The sequence below is a fragment of the Procambarus clarkii genome, chromosome 45, assembly GCF_040958095.1.
Source record: "Procambarus clarkii isolate CNS0578487 chromosome 45, FALCON_Pclarkii_2.0, whole genome shotgun sequence".
NCBI classification, from domain to species: domain Eukaryota; kingdom Metazoa; phylum Arthropoda; class Malacostraca; order Decapoda; family Cambaridae; genus Procambarus; species Procambarus clarkii.
In genome coordinates, this window is record NC_091194.1 from 7,372,422 (window position 1) to 7,388,529 (window position 16,108).

Consider the following 16,108-nt stretch of genomic DNA (forward strand, 5'->3'; position numbering starts at 1 on the left):
TACAACACTCCCCAAAAGGAAGAAAACCCGCTGGGTTGTTCATCCTGTCACTTGTACCTCAGACACAGCTGGGACTTGTTTAACTGTCTCAAGTGAACAGCTCCTCAAACAAGAAGATTAACATCTATCAACCCTCAAAATCTTACAGCACCTGGTAAGGATGGCGTCACCTACGAATAGTGATGTTCTTGAGAAAGGCATTACCAGCCTGAGGCTGTTGATGACCAAGAGCCTTGCGTTGTGGCTGCCACATACTGGTTGTCCACAAAATTGGGCCAGGTGCGGAACTTTGAGAACATTGGCCTTGTATATAACAGTAAGTCCGCTAACGTCACGACGGTGTTGCAGGCTCTGATGTCCAGACCAATCCAACCTTGTCCAAAATTCTGATGAATAATGAGGGGGGGGGGGCAGGCCGATCCAGGAGAGGGGTGTATACTCAAGATGGGAGAGAACCTGTGTTTCATACAGGGTTTTGCAACCCTTGCTGTCAAGAAGGTATGAGATACTCTGTGAGGCTGCTGCTGTTTGCTAGGTGAGGACTGTGGCTTTTCATGATAACTGAAGAGTCAGACTTCATTTGCAATATGTCAGTTTCATCTCTGAACACTAGTTTTTCCACTCAGGTATATGCCTGTTCGATTTGCAGTATGTTGTCTAGTTATCGTCACCCGTGTTTTCTCAGCCACAAATGCTTATCCTGACTTCTTCCAAGTGCAAAAATAGGTGTAACGGCTTAGCGCTTTCCCCTGATAATTCCCTCCCCTGACCTGCCATCTCCTTCCCCAGGTAGAAAGTACTGAAATTTAATGATTAATGACTCTTGTAGCAGTTGGTATTTCTTGCTTTCCATATACTAAGGTTAGAGTGCAGTCGTTAACATAAGCTCGAGCTTCAGGAATGAGGTGAAGTTGATCGTTGAAATAGACTTTCGTAGAGCAGAGGACCAAGCACACTATTCACTATTTTCAGTGTCAGAGTAGTTACTAAATTGAATCCAGTAGGAAGTGATATGGTGGAGGCTGACTCCATATACAGTTTCAAATGTATATATATGATGGAGCGTGAAAACCTCAGGAATCTGTACGCCAGCAGATTGACGGTTGAGAAGCGGGACCAAAGAGCCAAAGCTCAACCCCCGCAAGCACAACTAGGTGAGTACTCTCCTATGGTATGCTGGCACCAATTGAGTGGCTTTTGGTTTCTGGTCCATCGAGGACTACACTTGGTCAGTTCTTGAAGGTAGTTCTTTATTAGCTGTAAAATGGAACCTGAGATACCTAGTGCTGGAAGGTTTCCTATTTGCTACCCCATCGAAGCCACCTGTTGTATCCAGAACAACAACAACAGATGATCTTGGACTCGTCCATGATGCCACTTAGTGGAGAGATTTAACAAGAAATCAGCAGCAGATCGACCTTTTCTAAAACCATACTACCGATCACATAGCCAGTGATGGTCACCGGCTACAGTACTTTTGTGTACTGGAACAACATCTGCCTTCTTCCATAGAGAGAGAGATCAAATTCCTTGAGCTATAGGCAATTAGCAGAGACATGTGAGATGTAGAGCCAACAGGTGAGCATAGCTCTGTAATAGTCTTGGAGTGACCTTATGTGGTCCCACAGCTTGACCTATGTCGAGTGTTTTAAGGGGATGGGGAACTTCTGCATGTTGTATAACCACTTGAGTCGTCTTTGACGTAGTGCTGGGCTCAAGATATGAACGGTGTCGTTCAGATTCCGGGACTTTCATCTTGGCAGCAAAATGGTTTGTCAGCCAGTAAGGTCAGCCTTCTGATCACTGGTTGTAACAGTTTAGAGGTGGGATTGTGTCTTTATATAAACGTTCCTGACGATCTTTAACCAAAGACCACCAGACCACTCCAACTCTGGCCGCATGCAAGTTCTCTTCAGGTTTCTGATTCCCATGAAGATACAGCCCATTCCTGAACTACTTTCTTGCAGTCATCGGGAGGATAAACACTTCATGCAAACTACACCTACCACCAAGAAGAAGAAACTCTTTCATTATCTGACAAGATCGCCTAAGAATGTTCTTGTTACGAGACGAAGGATGCCTTTAAAATATATATACAGTATATTAAAATGCTCCCCTTTTTGGACATAAGCTGGCACCCGGCAACTATAGGAAAGCAAGGGTTACCAGAAGACTTGGTCACATATAGCTCGTGAGTAATATGCCTGTGCTGGATGTGAAGTACACAGATAGTGAAGGCTGTTGCTTGGCTCTTCACGTCTCCCAGGAACAAAGCTTCTATCCAGCTCTGAGCGGAGGCTGGGCCATTTTCTCCCTATCCCAAAGACAGGTTGTTCGGGTAGATTCTTCACCTAAATCTGCAGGGATAGCCAGCGTGGTAAAGGTGGCCTTATAGACCACATAACCTAACATCCATCCATCTCTCTCTCTCTCTCTCTCTCTCTCTCTCTCTCTCTCTCTCTCTCTCTCTCTCTCTCTCTCTCTCTCTCTCTCTTCCTTCCCTCCGCCACCTGCCCCCCCTCCCACTACCTTGCGTGAAAGATTATGCAACCATCACCACAAGGTTGCAAGCAGAGATGATTGCGTAGTGCATTATAGGGTGTGGTCCCTTGCTGGTTGGGTCTGGTCCCTTGCTGGTTGGGTCTGGTTCCGTGCATGTTGGGTCTGGTCCCTTGTAGGTTGGGTCTGGTTCCGTGCATGTTGGGTCTGGTCCCTTGTAGGTTGGGTCTGGTCCCTTGTAGGTTGGGTCTGGTCCCTTGTAGGTTGGGTCTGGTCCCTTGCAGGTTGGGTGTGGCCCCTAGCAGGTTGGACCTGGGGCCTGAGGTCTGGGAAAGGGAGAGAAGCCATGGTCTGGACCCAGATCATTACATCTTGACACACACTATGGACGTAAATATCGCAATGAAACACCTGAAATAACGAAGAATGATGAACTAATCATGAACATGTGATGTGTCTATGTATGTATTAACACGTTGTACTGAATGGGGTGAGAATAGCTTGAGCTACCTCATCCCTTTGTGTGTATTTTACCTCAATAAACTTATTTCAATTTCAATTTCAATTTCAATCATGAACATTTGAGTAACAAACTCTACACGTTCAGACCGCAAGCTAACTGAAGCCCAAACAAACGTTAAATACTTAATATAGCCACAGAACTAGACTGTTCAGTAATTACAGTTTCAACGAAGGCATTGACTGAAAGAAATGAACATAGGTTTACGCGGCATAATTGGTATTCTAAGGCGCCAACTACCTTGAGGTAGTTCCGAAGATCAATGCCCCTCAGGGCCCGGTTTCCGACTAGGCCTACTGGTTGGTGGTCTAATTGATAAGTATTAAACACCCGTTGCTTTCTAAGTTCGAGGTTTGGACAGGACTTAGACCTCAACGAATAATACCATTATTGATATTATTCGTTGAGAGGCAAGTCCTGTCCAAGCCATGTACTCAGGCCTTGATAATGCACTCCGGAGAGTGCAAAAGACTGTGTGGTTCAAATCTTTATATAAAATACGCAAGTATAGTTTTTTTATAGCATACCTGAAATGCTCCATATGTAGTGTTAGAGAGGTTATACACCTTCCCACAGTACCAGATGCATGCGGGGCTGCAGATATTAATAGTCTTCCATTTACTGCCACATGAAAACTAAATGATATACAACAATGGGGGGAGCCGGTCGGCCGAGCGGGCAGCACGCTGGACTTGTGATCCTGTGGTCCTGGGTTCGATCCCAGGCGCCGGCGAGAAACAATGGGCAGAGTTTCTTTCACCCTATGCCCCTGTTACCTAGCAGTAAAATAGGTCACGGGCTGCTTCCTGGGGTGGAGGCCTGGTCGAGGACCGGGCCGCGGGGACACTGAAAAGCCCCGAAATCATCTCAAGATAACCTCAAGAATGATCGATTCCAGGTACTTATTGATTCAAAAATAAGAACTGTAAGTAAATGCAGGATTCGAGTCAAACTCGCGTCTCATTCAACGGGATCTATATGTAAAGCATTTAGGAAAAAAAAAAGACATGTAAATCAGGTCTTTCACTGGGCCACAGAAAACTTGATGATCAGTGAAGGTAACTGCCAGCTGCTCCCAAATGGAAAAAAACGAAAATCACGTAAAACGTCGACTAATCACACTAAAAAATAAAAACTGGTCCCTTGCAGGTTGGGTCTGGCCTCTTGACCCCTTGCAGGGGCCAGACCCCCCGCAAGCACCTAGTTGTGCTTGCGGGGGTTGAGCTTTGGCTCTTTGGTCCCGCCTCTCAACTGTCAGTCAATGTGTGAAGACCTTACTGTTACATAACACAATAAAGTAGCTGTCATCACCGCAAGAAAAATGCTAGTGTGGACAAGACGACGCCGTCACGCCAGAGACGCCACACTAATGATGACACTCTTCAAGGTAAGGTAACTATCAGGAACGAGCGCCAAGCCATTACGACTGTATAGCACACAGGAGGGATATGAGGTTAAGGATTTTTGGGGATAGGAAGGAGTGGTGCCCAACCACTTGGACGGTCGTTACCTTACCTTGAGGGGCTTCCGGGGCTTAGCGTCCCCGCGGCCCGGTCGTCGACCAGGCCTCCTGGTTGCTGGACTGATCAACCAGGCTGCTGGACGCGGCTGTTCGCAGCCTGACAAGGATTGAACGCCGACCTGCAAGAAGAGAGACCGTCGCTCTGCCGTCCAGTCCAAAATACTCTTCAAGACACTAGTGGTCTTTAAGGTGGAATTTTGTTGGACAATAATAGCCACATTCTAAGCTGGACCAATAACCAATTAGGGGAGGGAGGGAATTATCAGGGGAAAAGCGCCAAGCCATTACGACTATATAGCACTTGGAAGGGGTCAGGATAAGGATTTGGGATGGGACGTGGGGAAGGAATGGTGCCCAACCACTTGAACGGTCGGGGATTGAGCACCGACCTACATGAAGCGAGACCGTCGCTGTACCGTCCAGCCCAGGTGGTTGGGCTGGACCAATAGGAGCTGCCTCGTATGCCACTAGTGAGGGGTAAGGATGCCTAATGTCTAGGAGCCCATGCTGAGGAGTGCGCCCCTTGCAACAACAGCCTGTTGACGCATACTGCTGCAGGCAAAGACCTGTCGTCCTCCCGCGCACAGTAACTGGCAACACTGCATATGGAGCAGGTATCTACCACTGTCTGTGTGGGACAGACCAGAATGCGTGCTTACCATTCTAAGTGGACGTCAGTCATCTGTGGCGGAGTGCTCAGTAACTCGCTGCACGTCTGTCTGTAGTCCAACACATCTCCACGAATGACAAGAAAATGTCTATATGTTGGTTATTTTTTGTATAAATGTCTGGCCATAACGTTGTTGAGGCTCCCCGGTCACGCTGGGTGGGAGGGTTGAGCCCAACATGGGCGGGTCGGCCCCCATTGCACGCATTATTAAAGAGGAGTTGGCCCTTATCTACCTGTCTGTTTTCTATGTAGTGTTGGTTCTGGGAATCATTATCCCTGCGGTCCGGTCTCTGACCAGGACTTTTGGTTGATGGTTTGGTCAACTAAACTATTAGATGTGCTGCTTGCAGTCTGACGTATGAGTCATAGCCCAGTTGATCACGGAGATGTTAATCAATTTTTCTGTTGATCATCAGAGAGGTCATCTAGTCACGTGTACACAGTCTTGATAGAATTTGCACTTCCTGCCATGCCTCCTGGGGAGTTATTTCCGCGTGGAGATTTGGAACCAGTCCCTCTGATATTTTCCAAGTGTAAATAGTGTAAATTAGTATGTATCTCGTTTGCTGTGTAGAGAATACATATTTAGTAATTCTAAACGATCCCAGTAATTCAAATGTTTTATTGAATGGATCCTGTCATTAGAAGATCTCTGCACGTTCTCTAGATCAGCAATTTCTCTAGCTGTGAATGGGTCTGTTAGTGTGCAACAATATTCCACCCATTATGTCTTGATGAGTATCATCATTGGTCTGACATCTCTTGTCTGAAAGGTTCTTGTTGTCTAAACCTGTCATTTTACTTGTAGTTGAGATAGCTACTTTAGTGTGTTCTTTGAAAGTAAGGTCTTCTGGCATGATTACTCTCAGAATACTTTTCTCTCTATAAAGTGAGTTGGCTGTGTTTTATTTGGTTTCTGTTTTTGGGATACCCACGTGGTTCTGGGACACCCACGTGGTTCTGGGACATCCACGTGGTTCTGGGATACTCCCGTTGTTCTGGGACATCCACGTGGTTCTGGGACACCCACGTGGTTCTGGGACACCCACGTGGTTCTGGGACACCCGCGTGGTTCTGGGACATCCACATGGTTCTGGGACATCCACATGGTTCTGGGACACCCACGTGGTTCTGGGACACCCACGTGGTTCTGGGACACCCACGTGGTTCTGGGACACTCACGTGGTTCTGGGACACCACGTGGTTCTGGGACATCCACATGGTTCTGGGACATCCACATGGTTCTGGGACATCCATATGGTTCTGGGACACTCGCATGGTTCTGGGACACCCGCGTGGTTCTGGGACCAGACAGCAAGAGCACATGCCGTTCTATTTGCCACTGAATAAAAATACAACTGTTTAACCCATCCAGAAACGTAAACAATGCCTGGCCTTGCCCAGCAACGTACGAACCCAAGCAACCCACCTAACCTTTCGAAGCGGATGTATAGGAAATGCCAATATTACGGTGCTTTAATATTGGCTAAAACGTCGTATATTTTACGGATTAGTCGATTACGTAAAAAATGCGACGTGTTTGGTGAGAGGACGGGACTAAGAGTCGGTTGTCTGCATTGTTGGCGGCGTTCCTTCCCTTCGACCCCCACGCTCCCCCCCTCCCCCCTGCGCCCAACCATCATTTACCAACCCCCGCCCCTTCCCCCCCCCCTCACTATCATCCCCCTAATTCCCCCACCACCCACATCTCAGTGCCCCTCCCTCCCCCCCCCACCACAATTTCAGTACCCCTCCCTCGCCCCCATATTTCAGTGTCCCTCCCTCCTCCTTGCCCCTCCATCCCCCATATTTCAGTGCCCCTCCCTCCCTCCCCCCAGCTGCACCTCCAGGATGGTTCTACCACTTGACGGAAGGACTCGAGTTTGAGAGAATGTCTGGAGTTTCCGGAGTGTTATGAGTCTTGTCTTTTTCCTGTACTTCAAAAGTATATATTTTCCTTTTCCTGTACTTCAGAGGTATATATTTTTATTTTCCTGTACGTCAAAGGTATATATTTTTCTTTTCCTGTGGTTCAATTTGCTTTTCTTATGGTTCAAAAGTTTATTTTTTTTGCATTTTTTTGGTGGGGGGGGGGCTACGGTTGAGTAGAGAGCGCTCGGAGTTCGTAGTCCTTAGAGTCCAGGTTCGATCCCCGGCGGAGGCGAAAAGGGCAAAGTTTCTTTCACCCTGATAGTCTGTTCACTTAGCAGTGAGTTAGGCAGCTACTACGGGCTATTTAGATGTTCTGGTGAATGTGTTCGGACAGTCAATATTTCATGCACGCCGGCAACTATGTCAACGTTTAAGTTATAATAATAATAATAATGTTCAGGTAAAAGTACATACTTACAAAATGAGTTACAGAATGTTTGTATGGTTGGACTGCATATGTGGCCCCAGTTTTGATTTTTTGTGTTTTTACCACAGCGAGGCAGCTTGTCTTCGCTGAATATTATGGTGTTTTCTGAAGCCTGTATCATCCTTTGCAGCTGGACCACATAACATAACATGTTTAATGAAGACAAGTTCCAGCTCCACCTATATGAAAAAAAACTAAAATATAAATACGGAAGCCAGATCGGAAAAAAACCCACAGTCAAATCACAATAAAGATCTAAAAAATATATATATAAAAGATTTGGGAATAATGTTGGAAGACCTTACTTTTATAAACCACAATAAAGTAACTGTCACAATTAAAACAAAACACGACAGGTTGGATGACATGAACCTTGAATACAAGAGATACCATACCAATGATGATAGTATTTAAGACTCTAGTGCTCTCTAGGGTGGAGTACTATTGTACACTAACTGTAGGCTCACCACTGCTACAAGTAGGCCTACCACGGGCCACATTTTATGTTTTAAATTGTTAAGGGCTTTATGGCTGTTCATCTGTTTACTCCAGTCACACCTGTTCATCTGTTTACTCCAGCTACACCTGTTCATCTGTTTACTCCAGTCACACCTGTTCATCTGTTTACTCCAGTCACACCTGTTCATCTGTTTACTCCAGCTACACCTGTTCATCTGTTTACTCCAGTCACACCTGTTCATCTATTTACTCCAGCCACACCATTAATGAATTTTGTAAAAAATATTATTAAATTTAATTTTTAATCTAAATCCAAATTGTCTTAAGTAATGTGTTTTCTATTGTGTAATGTGCTTTCTCTTGTGCAATGTGCTTTCTATTGTGTAATGTGATTTCTCTTGTGCAATGTGCTTTCTATTGTGTAATGTGATTTCTCTTGTGCAATGTGCTTTCTATTGTGTAATGTGCTTTCTCTTGTGCAATGTGTTTTGTATTGCATAATGTGTCTTATACTGTGTAATGTGCTTTATATTGCATATGTGCTTTCTTTTGTGTATTGTGCTTTCTCATGCATAATGTGCTCTCTCTCTTGTGACTTTCAAGTACTGTGCTGTAATTTTGATATAAAATTAACCATAAATGGTAGTATATTTAGAATTAGGAACTGAGTAAACTTTGTACTGTATTGGATTCGAATTGTTGAGTTTTGTTTACGTCTAAAGGGTTTTAGGTAGTTTTAACTCCCGAGTATTTATAGTGATGGTGGTTGGAATGGTGATGGTGGTGATAGTTGTATAGCCGAGCCGGATGGTGGGGAGGGTGGATGGAAAAGGGTGGGGGGGCACACCTCCCCCTGAAGCACCTCCCATACGTCGACTGACTATCCCTGGCGCACCCTGGGGTCCCTCCGCCTCGTTGGGTACACTGGTCTAATCACTATCCTCCAATCATCCCCTTTCCCTATGAACATCAACATCCTCCTTCCTCCTTACCAACACCTTTCTTCCACTGTTGATGATGAGGACACAAGGCTTGGTGGTGTGTTGCTGAGGGAAGCCTCCTCCAGTGCACCCTTGCACCTCTCACCCTCCCTCTCCCTCTCCACTCTCACCCTCCCGACAAATTGTGTGTTGCCCGGTCCCCCCTCCACCAGTGACTGGCCGGGCGCGAAACCCCCTCTCTCTCTCTTCTCCCCCCCCCCTCCTCTAGCAGTCCCTTGTTTGTGTGGCGGACCGTCCCATCCTACCCATCTCAACTACACCCTTCCCACCCCACAGTGGTGTGTCCCTCCCCCCCTCTCCCTCACTCTCTCCCACCACACACCCTCCTGCTAGCTGCATCGCTTTTCCACACCTGCGTCATTCCCTGTTGGTTTGGCTTCTGTCACGCAGACGAACTGGCCTCGCTCGTCCGAACTCATTGTTCATGTAACAATATACATTGCGTTTTGTAATTTTGCATCAGGACTGTAACTTAGTTAAATGAATATTAGGGTTCAGTCCCTGAGCCCATTATGTGCCTCTGTAACCCTTTCTACTACTGCCAACAGGATGGGTATAGGGTCCACCACTGCACATGGGTTGGGTATGGGGCTGAATGAAATGAAATCAAATAGGCTCACGAAAGTGATGTACTGTCCCGTTTTCTGTTTGAGTCCTCTGGCTTACTCGGTAAGGTTAAGAGAGGAAACTTTCAATTAACGTTTTTCATGACATTTTGAAACTTCTAAATTTGCTAAATTTAAAAAAAGGAGAATTTCTTGCCCTTCTAACCTACCAGAGGACCCTTAACTTACTGTTATGGGTCCTCTGGTAGGATAAAAAAAAAATCCAAAATTTATTTTCATTTTTTTTCATTTTCAAATTACGTCCATTTTCGGCCATACAGGCAAACGGTCAAATTCAGACGTAATTTGTAAGAGGACAGGTTGCCCCTTAATAGGAATAACATTAGCTGGGTTGTTCATCCTATATAGCATACTCAAACCCATACATGCCAAAGGAGCACGTACAACCTTCCCCACCCCATCAAGGGACTGAGAAAGAACTGGGGCAAGCACAGTACCCTGAAGACTGGGGAAGAGTATGGGAGCAAGCACAGTACCCTGAGGACTGACTGAGGAAGGGTATTGAGGAAGGGTAGTCGAGCCTGGCCTCGGGCCGGGCTTGGGGAGTAGAACTCCCAGAACCCCATCAACCAGGTATTGAAGCAAGCACAGTATCCTTATGACTGACTGAGGAAGAGTATTAGAGCTATTGCATGTCTGCTTTCCAACAGGGCTATTTTGCACTTCCTGCCAAGACTTATGGTCTCATGGGTTTGGCGGGTTGGCAGCTGGATTAACGAGCATTTGCCCTTTGTTGATGAGGACGGACTGTGTCTATGAGGACGGGCCGGGTCTATGAGGATGCGTTGGGTCTATGAGGATTGGCTGCAAAATCCCTCCCAGCTTGAAGACGTCACTACTGTATTTTAGAATTCTGAACCCATGACTTTAATATTTTGAAATACTGTAGATACACTCTTCCTCCTGCTCACTCTTCTTCATGCACACTCTTCCTCATTCACACTTCCCCATCCTCACTCTTCCTCATTCACACTTTCCCATCCACATTCTTCCTCATTCACATTCTTTCACATCCTCACTCTTCCTCTTCCTTACACTTTGTCATCCTCATCTTTATTCTTACTGCCTTTACTCTTCTTTTAAATTATGCTTCTTCATCCTTACTCTTCCTCTTCATCATCCTTCTTTTATCTCATCCTCACTCTTGCTCTTCCTCATCCTTACTCTTCCTGTTCCTCTTCAGAAAAAAGTATTGAAATCACGGGAGTGTCAATCACATTTTATGGTTTGAGCACTGGGGGATATTGTAAATAGTGATTGTAGCAGTGTAAGGGTGTAAGTGTTAATAGTTAAATTCTAATCATACCTCCCCCCCCCCAGCTCAAGGCTAACCTCCAAATTTACTTGTACAATACTTTACATTGAACCCTTTCTTTGAGAGAATAAGCTCCTCCCATTTCTGGAAAGTACCACTAGCTAGCTAACTTATAAAACACCCTAGGTTTATACTCACAGACAAGTACAGTATTAGTCTCTTCTGGACAGCCAACCCTTGTGGACTAAATGACAGGAGACAAAAACAAAACCTGCAATGTTGGCAATTTTTCTGAATTGTATCACATCAATACCCCTTTCCCCCCCCCCCCCCCCCCCTTACTTGCTCTCCCAGTAATAATGGTACCCATTAAGGAGAGACATTTTTATGGTACTCCACATAGGCCAGACTTGCCATTCAATATACTGTATCCTAGATTCCATTGTCCAACACACTCAGGGAGATGAGAATACTCTTCAAAATGTTTTTAATATTCTTCAAAATGTTCTAGAAAATGTATTAATACAAAATAGGGACTCAGTTGACTCTTTACAATTGCTAATACAGTACAGTATTTAAGTTAAGGAAAATTAATTTAATAAATATTGATGCTTTCATTTTTTACAGGATGGGAGAGTCAGTGGCAGACACCCAGTTACACTTACGATGGCATTCACATGCCACTACCTTCACTGGCATGCTGTCAGACCTGCACCATGGACGTGCCTACACTGATGTCTCCTTGGTATGCGACGGAGGCATTGTACGGGCACACCGGGCAGTTCTATCCCTCTGCTCTCCTTATTTAGGTAGGTGTGTGATGGAGGCATATTTCAGTCACACCAGGAAGTCCTCTACCTCTTGAGTTATCTACAGTAGGTAGGTGTGTAACAATATTTTTAAACAAAAGAAAATGCAGAAAAAAGTACTTAACATTGTAAAAATCTGAATAACCCTTCAAAACTATACAATTACATACAGTAAATAACCTACCAGCAAAGGAAAATAAAAACCAGCTTCCAATTTCTGGGGGTGATGGCATTGGCAATGGTGTCCTGTGCTATCTTGTCGAACCAGGGAGTGATAACTCCCTGGTAAACTGGTTACCTTTGTATGGTGCATGATATTGATTTAATTTTATTAACTATCGGTCTTTAGGTTCTGTTTAAGTAATTAATAATCCACCTTCTTTGTCAGTTATTCTTTTTGTGCACATTGTCTGTGCAGTTGCATCACAATCACATTCATTAAAATAATAATAATAATAATGTTTATTCAGGTAAAAGTACATACAAAATAAGTTACAAACAGAATGTTGGATTTCTAGATAGCGCTAGTATATACTATACCTAAAGCCACTACTATGCACAGCATTTCAGGCAAAAAACTTGCATGAAGGCTGTTGTAATGTAAGTTTATGTGTACATGTTTTTTGATAAGGCACAAAGAGTACAGTACAGTATAGTGGTTTCTTATATTTACTTAGTATAGTCTTGGTTGCAGCCATCAGTTTGGTTGGCAATGTAGGGAAGTCTTGTAGTAGTTAAGACAAAGCCTGGAACAGGGCACAGAGCTGGTGAGGCCGGGGACAGAGAGCTGGTGAGGCCGGGGACAGAGAGCTGGTGAGGCCGGGGACAGAGAGCTCAGATTTTGGGTGAGTGTATAGAGCATGGCGCTCTGAATGCGGGACGAGAACGTGGAAGCTCGATGAAGCCGGAATCTGGCTGTCTGCTCTGTAACAAGGCTGAAGCGTTTTGTGAGGGAAGGAACTGGACTCGTCAAGTGTTACATTGTTGCTGATGAATGTTGAAAATGTGCAGTATCTTTCAAGTGTCCAAGTTAGACTGATGATGATTCGTTGAAGAGGCTTATATTACAAGCTCCCCCTTACCTTGGCCAAACTGATCAACATCTGGTAGGTTACCTGTCAACTGGCCTGATAATACACTTGCTACATAGTGTATTATATCAGTGTTTTACCTATCACCAAACTTCAAAGGATGGATTCCTGATCAGTCAGGTTGTGATTCATACATGACATTAAAATAAAGAAAACTGCAGAAGGCCTACAGGTCTATATGAGGCATCTCATATAGACCAATAGATATTTTTGATTTTAGCTTTAAAGAATTTTTAATATAAATATGTTATGAGGTAATCATCGGCTCTCACATGCCTCTCATCCTTCAATGGTGCCTCCACATGCCTCTCATCCCCCTAACTATCCCTCATTCCCCTGGCTACTCTTGTTTAGTTGGATTATATGGGCCCCCATCCCTCGCTGAATAAGCCGGACATTCGGATAAGCAGGAATCCTTTTGGGAAAGTCCAAAAAATTAACATTTTCTCAGTTATATGTACCACAACCAACATAATTTTTATTTTCACACATATTTTATTTTTATTTTATCACATACTGTACGTGGGTTGGGAAAGGAGTGGAAGAATTTACTGGAATTCATTTCCTCCATCATCTTCACTAACACTTCAATTGGCACAGGGAAAACTAATGGTATATCCTTCAGACTACAGTACTTGTGTTGGATAATAATGATCCAAATGGTTAATGAAGTAAATCACATAATAAGACAATATGCTGTACTGTATATACTGTACAATGGTGATATAAAGGCAGTTAGTGACACGTAGAGAAAACAAATTTTTGAATATACAGTAGTAGTGAGAAGTGGATAATTACATATGGAATAGGTCTCGTGTTAAAAAATGGGACAAAAATGTTTACATGAAAGTTTTTATTTTTTACCTACCACCCTAGGCTATAGATAAATGTAATGCCTTCCTTATTATATACCCTGTATTTTTAAAAACTGATTGGTCTAATTCATCTCATGTCTCCACAGCTGTTGTTTTAGGAACATGTCCGGACACAGATGCACCGCTGCTCTTGCCAGAGGTTCCCGTACAAGATGTCCTGTACTTGGTCTCGTTTATATACCGTGGCCAGGTAGATGTTCACCAGCAACATATAGCATCTTTCCTTAGAACGGCAAAACACCTACATGTTTTAGGCCTTGAAGAAGGAGACAGAGTGAGTGTTAGGATCGAGTGTGAGTTGTAGTATTTAGTACTGTATTACTGTACTGTACTTATGTTCGGTTCATTCTCTTTTGTTTTCAATTACCTTATGTTTTTTTGCCTTATTTGGATACCTGGAGTTTATATGGAAAGCAAGTGCCAAGATACTAACAATAAACACAACCTTTAGGGAAACTAAGCTACAAAAGCTGTCTTAGGTATGCCATATGTACAAGCATGCAAACCCTAGTGCATTCCTACAATTATAACCCCAGAATGCCCCCAACCTTCAAGTTACACAGTAGAATCAAAGACCCTCCACCTCTCAGGGAAGGCACTCCAAAGGAGGCCAGACTATAGGCTGGCTTCCTATGAAGCCAGTCCATACAGCTGTTTGTTTGAATAAACAAAAACCTACCAGGAAAACAACTCTGTCAGGGGCAGAGGCATCACCAGTGTGTGCCTAGGAAAGGCACTCAGCAACGTATGGCCGGGTACAGCTAGTTTATATTAAAATAAAATTGTATAAAATTCAGCTAGGGTAAAATCTAAATTGTCAAGGCATGAATATGAAACGTGGATATTCTAAATTGCTTGACATCATCAGGGGGCAGTACAGTTTGAGACAATATAAGCAAATAAAGACATGCAAATACAAAGTGAAAGCTGGCGATCATAATACTGTATAAATTTTCAATAGTAGAATTGCATTTACAGTGAAGGAGCTTGATTTCTTTTAGAGATCTTTCTTTTGTCAATCATATACTTGAAAAGCTGAAACAATTTTACAACAATATTGATTTATATATATTTTTATCTACAGTTGGTAGACTCTCCAAGCAAATCTGATACAAGTTCGAGCACATCTGGCAGTGAAGCTGGAGATGAACCCGCCACGCAGCAGTTTGTCAATGGAAACAATAACAATGAAAATGAAGAAGATGAAGCAGATGAAGAAGATGAGGAAGAGGAGGAAGATGAAGAGATGGTAAGAAAAAGCTGTTATTATATTTTTGTCTTAGATTTAGAAAGCTCTGTGATAAACATATTCAATGTTGAGAAAATATTGAAGACTTGTGTTAGGATCGAATCCACATCATCAAACTCCTCTGACACATGCACTACTGAGTGGACCATGATGTAGTACATATGCCTGAGATGTTCAGGTATGCAGGGTTTGATCCCACTATACAGCTTCTGCAAGTGGATCACTTTTGTAGTGTAAAGTATAGCTTACATATTATTGGAAAATTCTCTGCTGATTTGGGTACATTTAAGCAGAGTAATACAGTACCTCATTTACTACTAGAAGCATGAGTGGGAAAAATGGGAGTTCTCGGTAATAATGCACTATATTGCACTATCGGTGTGGGCAAGTAAAGAATGATTCTTAAAAAAGAGTGCATAATAGAAAATGGAAGATATGGCATCATAGAAGCTGTGACTGTAAAATCTCATCTTCTGATATTTGTATAACACTTTCAGTGGTGACTGAGGTTTATTTTCCAAAATAATTTCATGTTCTATAACTATGCAATACTCATTATTTCATAACTTTCAGGGAGAAAGAATTGATATTATTAAACATGAAGTGAACGTAAAGGAAGAACCAGTTGAAACAAATGAGGTCGTGGCAGATGTCACAAGTGACGGAAGAATAGACTTGAATTACTATCTTCAACAGGCAATTCAAAGTGCTTCCATGCCTTGTCCATTATGTAAAAAGGTGAGTTGAAATGATTTGAGTAATATATAAACATATTTAATGAACAATGTCATTTTAGTACAATACTGGAGCCACTATATCTATTTTAAGTTCATATTTAAACCTAATATTAATTGGGTGATTAATATATTGAATAAGTTATTTCAATGAGATAGGTCACTACATATTACTTTGAAGCTTTAGCTTTGGACATTAGCATTTTGTTGTACCCAAGTTTTGAATGCATGATTTCAGTCACGGCTGTGTGCTCTGCTGTTGTGACAGGTTCTTGGTTAGTGGCTTTGGCATTGATGTTTGGCTTGGCTTCGGGTATTTTTTGACCTTGCTGCACTTTCCCTCTTCCTTGTTCCGGATTGTCCCTCTCGAATGCAGATGATATCTAAAGTTTTTTTTTTTTGGCTCTTGCCTTTAGTCATAGGGTCCATGAGCATGTTT

At 43.4% G+C, this 16,108-nt stretch overlaps 1 protein-coding gene across 3 annotated transcripts in view; it reads left to right on the forward strand.

The window, feature by feature from the left end:
- LOC123769823 (zinc finger and BTB domain-containing protein 14) overlaps positions 1-16,108 on the forward strand; it is a 37,253-nt gene that overhangs the window by 8,469 nt on the left and 12,676 nt on the right. The window contains exons 1-5 of one of the 3 annotated variants that reach the window (XM_069301321.1): positions 9,332-9,456; positions 11,539-11,720; positions 13,773-13,960; positions 14,771-14,935; positions 15,509-15,673. In XM_069301321.1, coding sequence (XP_069157422.1) covers positions 9,455-9,456; positions 11,539-11,720; positions 13,773-13,960; positions 14,771-14,935; positions 15,509-15,673 — 702 coding nt within the window. In that variant the 5' untranslated portion in view covers positions 9,332-9,454. Of the gene's footprint in view, positions 1-9,331; positions 9,457-10,030; positions 10,230-11,538; positions 11,721-13,772; positions 13,961-14,770; positions 14,936-15,508; positions 15,674-16,108 lie in introns of those variants that run through there. The other 2 variants (XM_069301322.1, XM_045761141.2) reach the window with 2 other exon arrangements.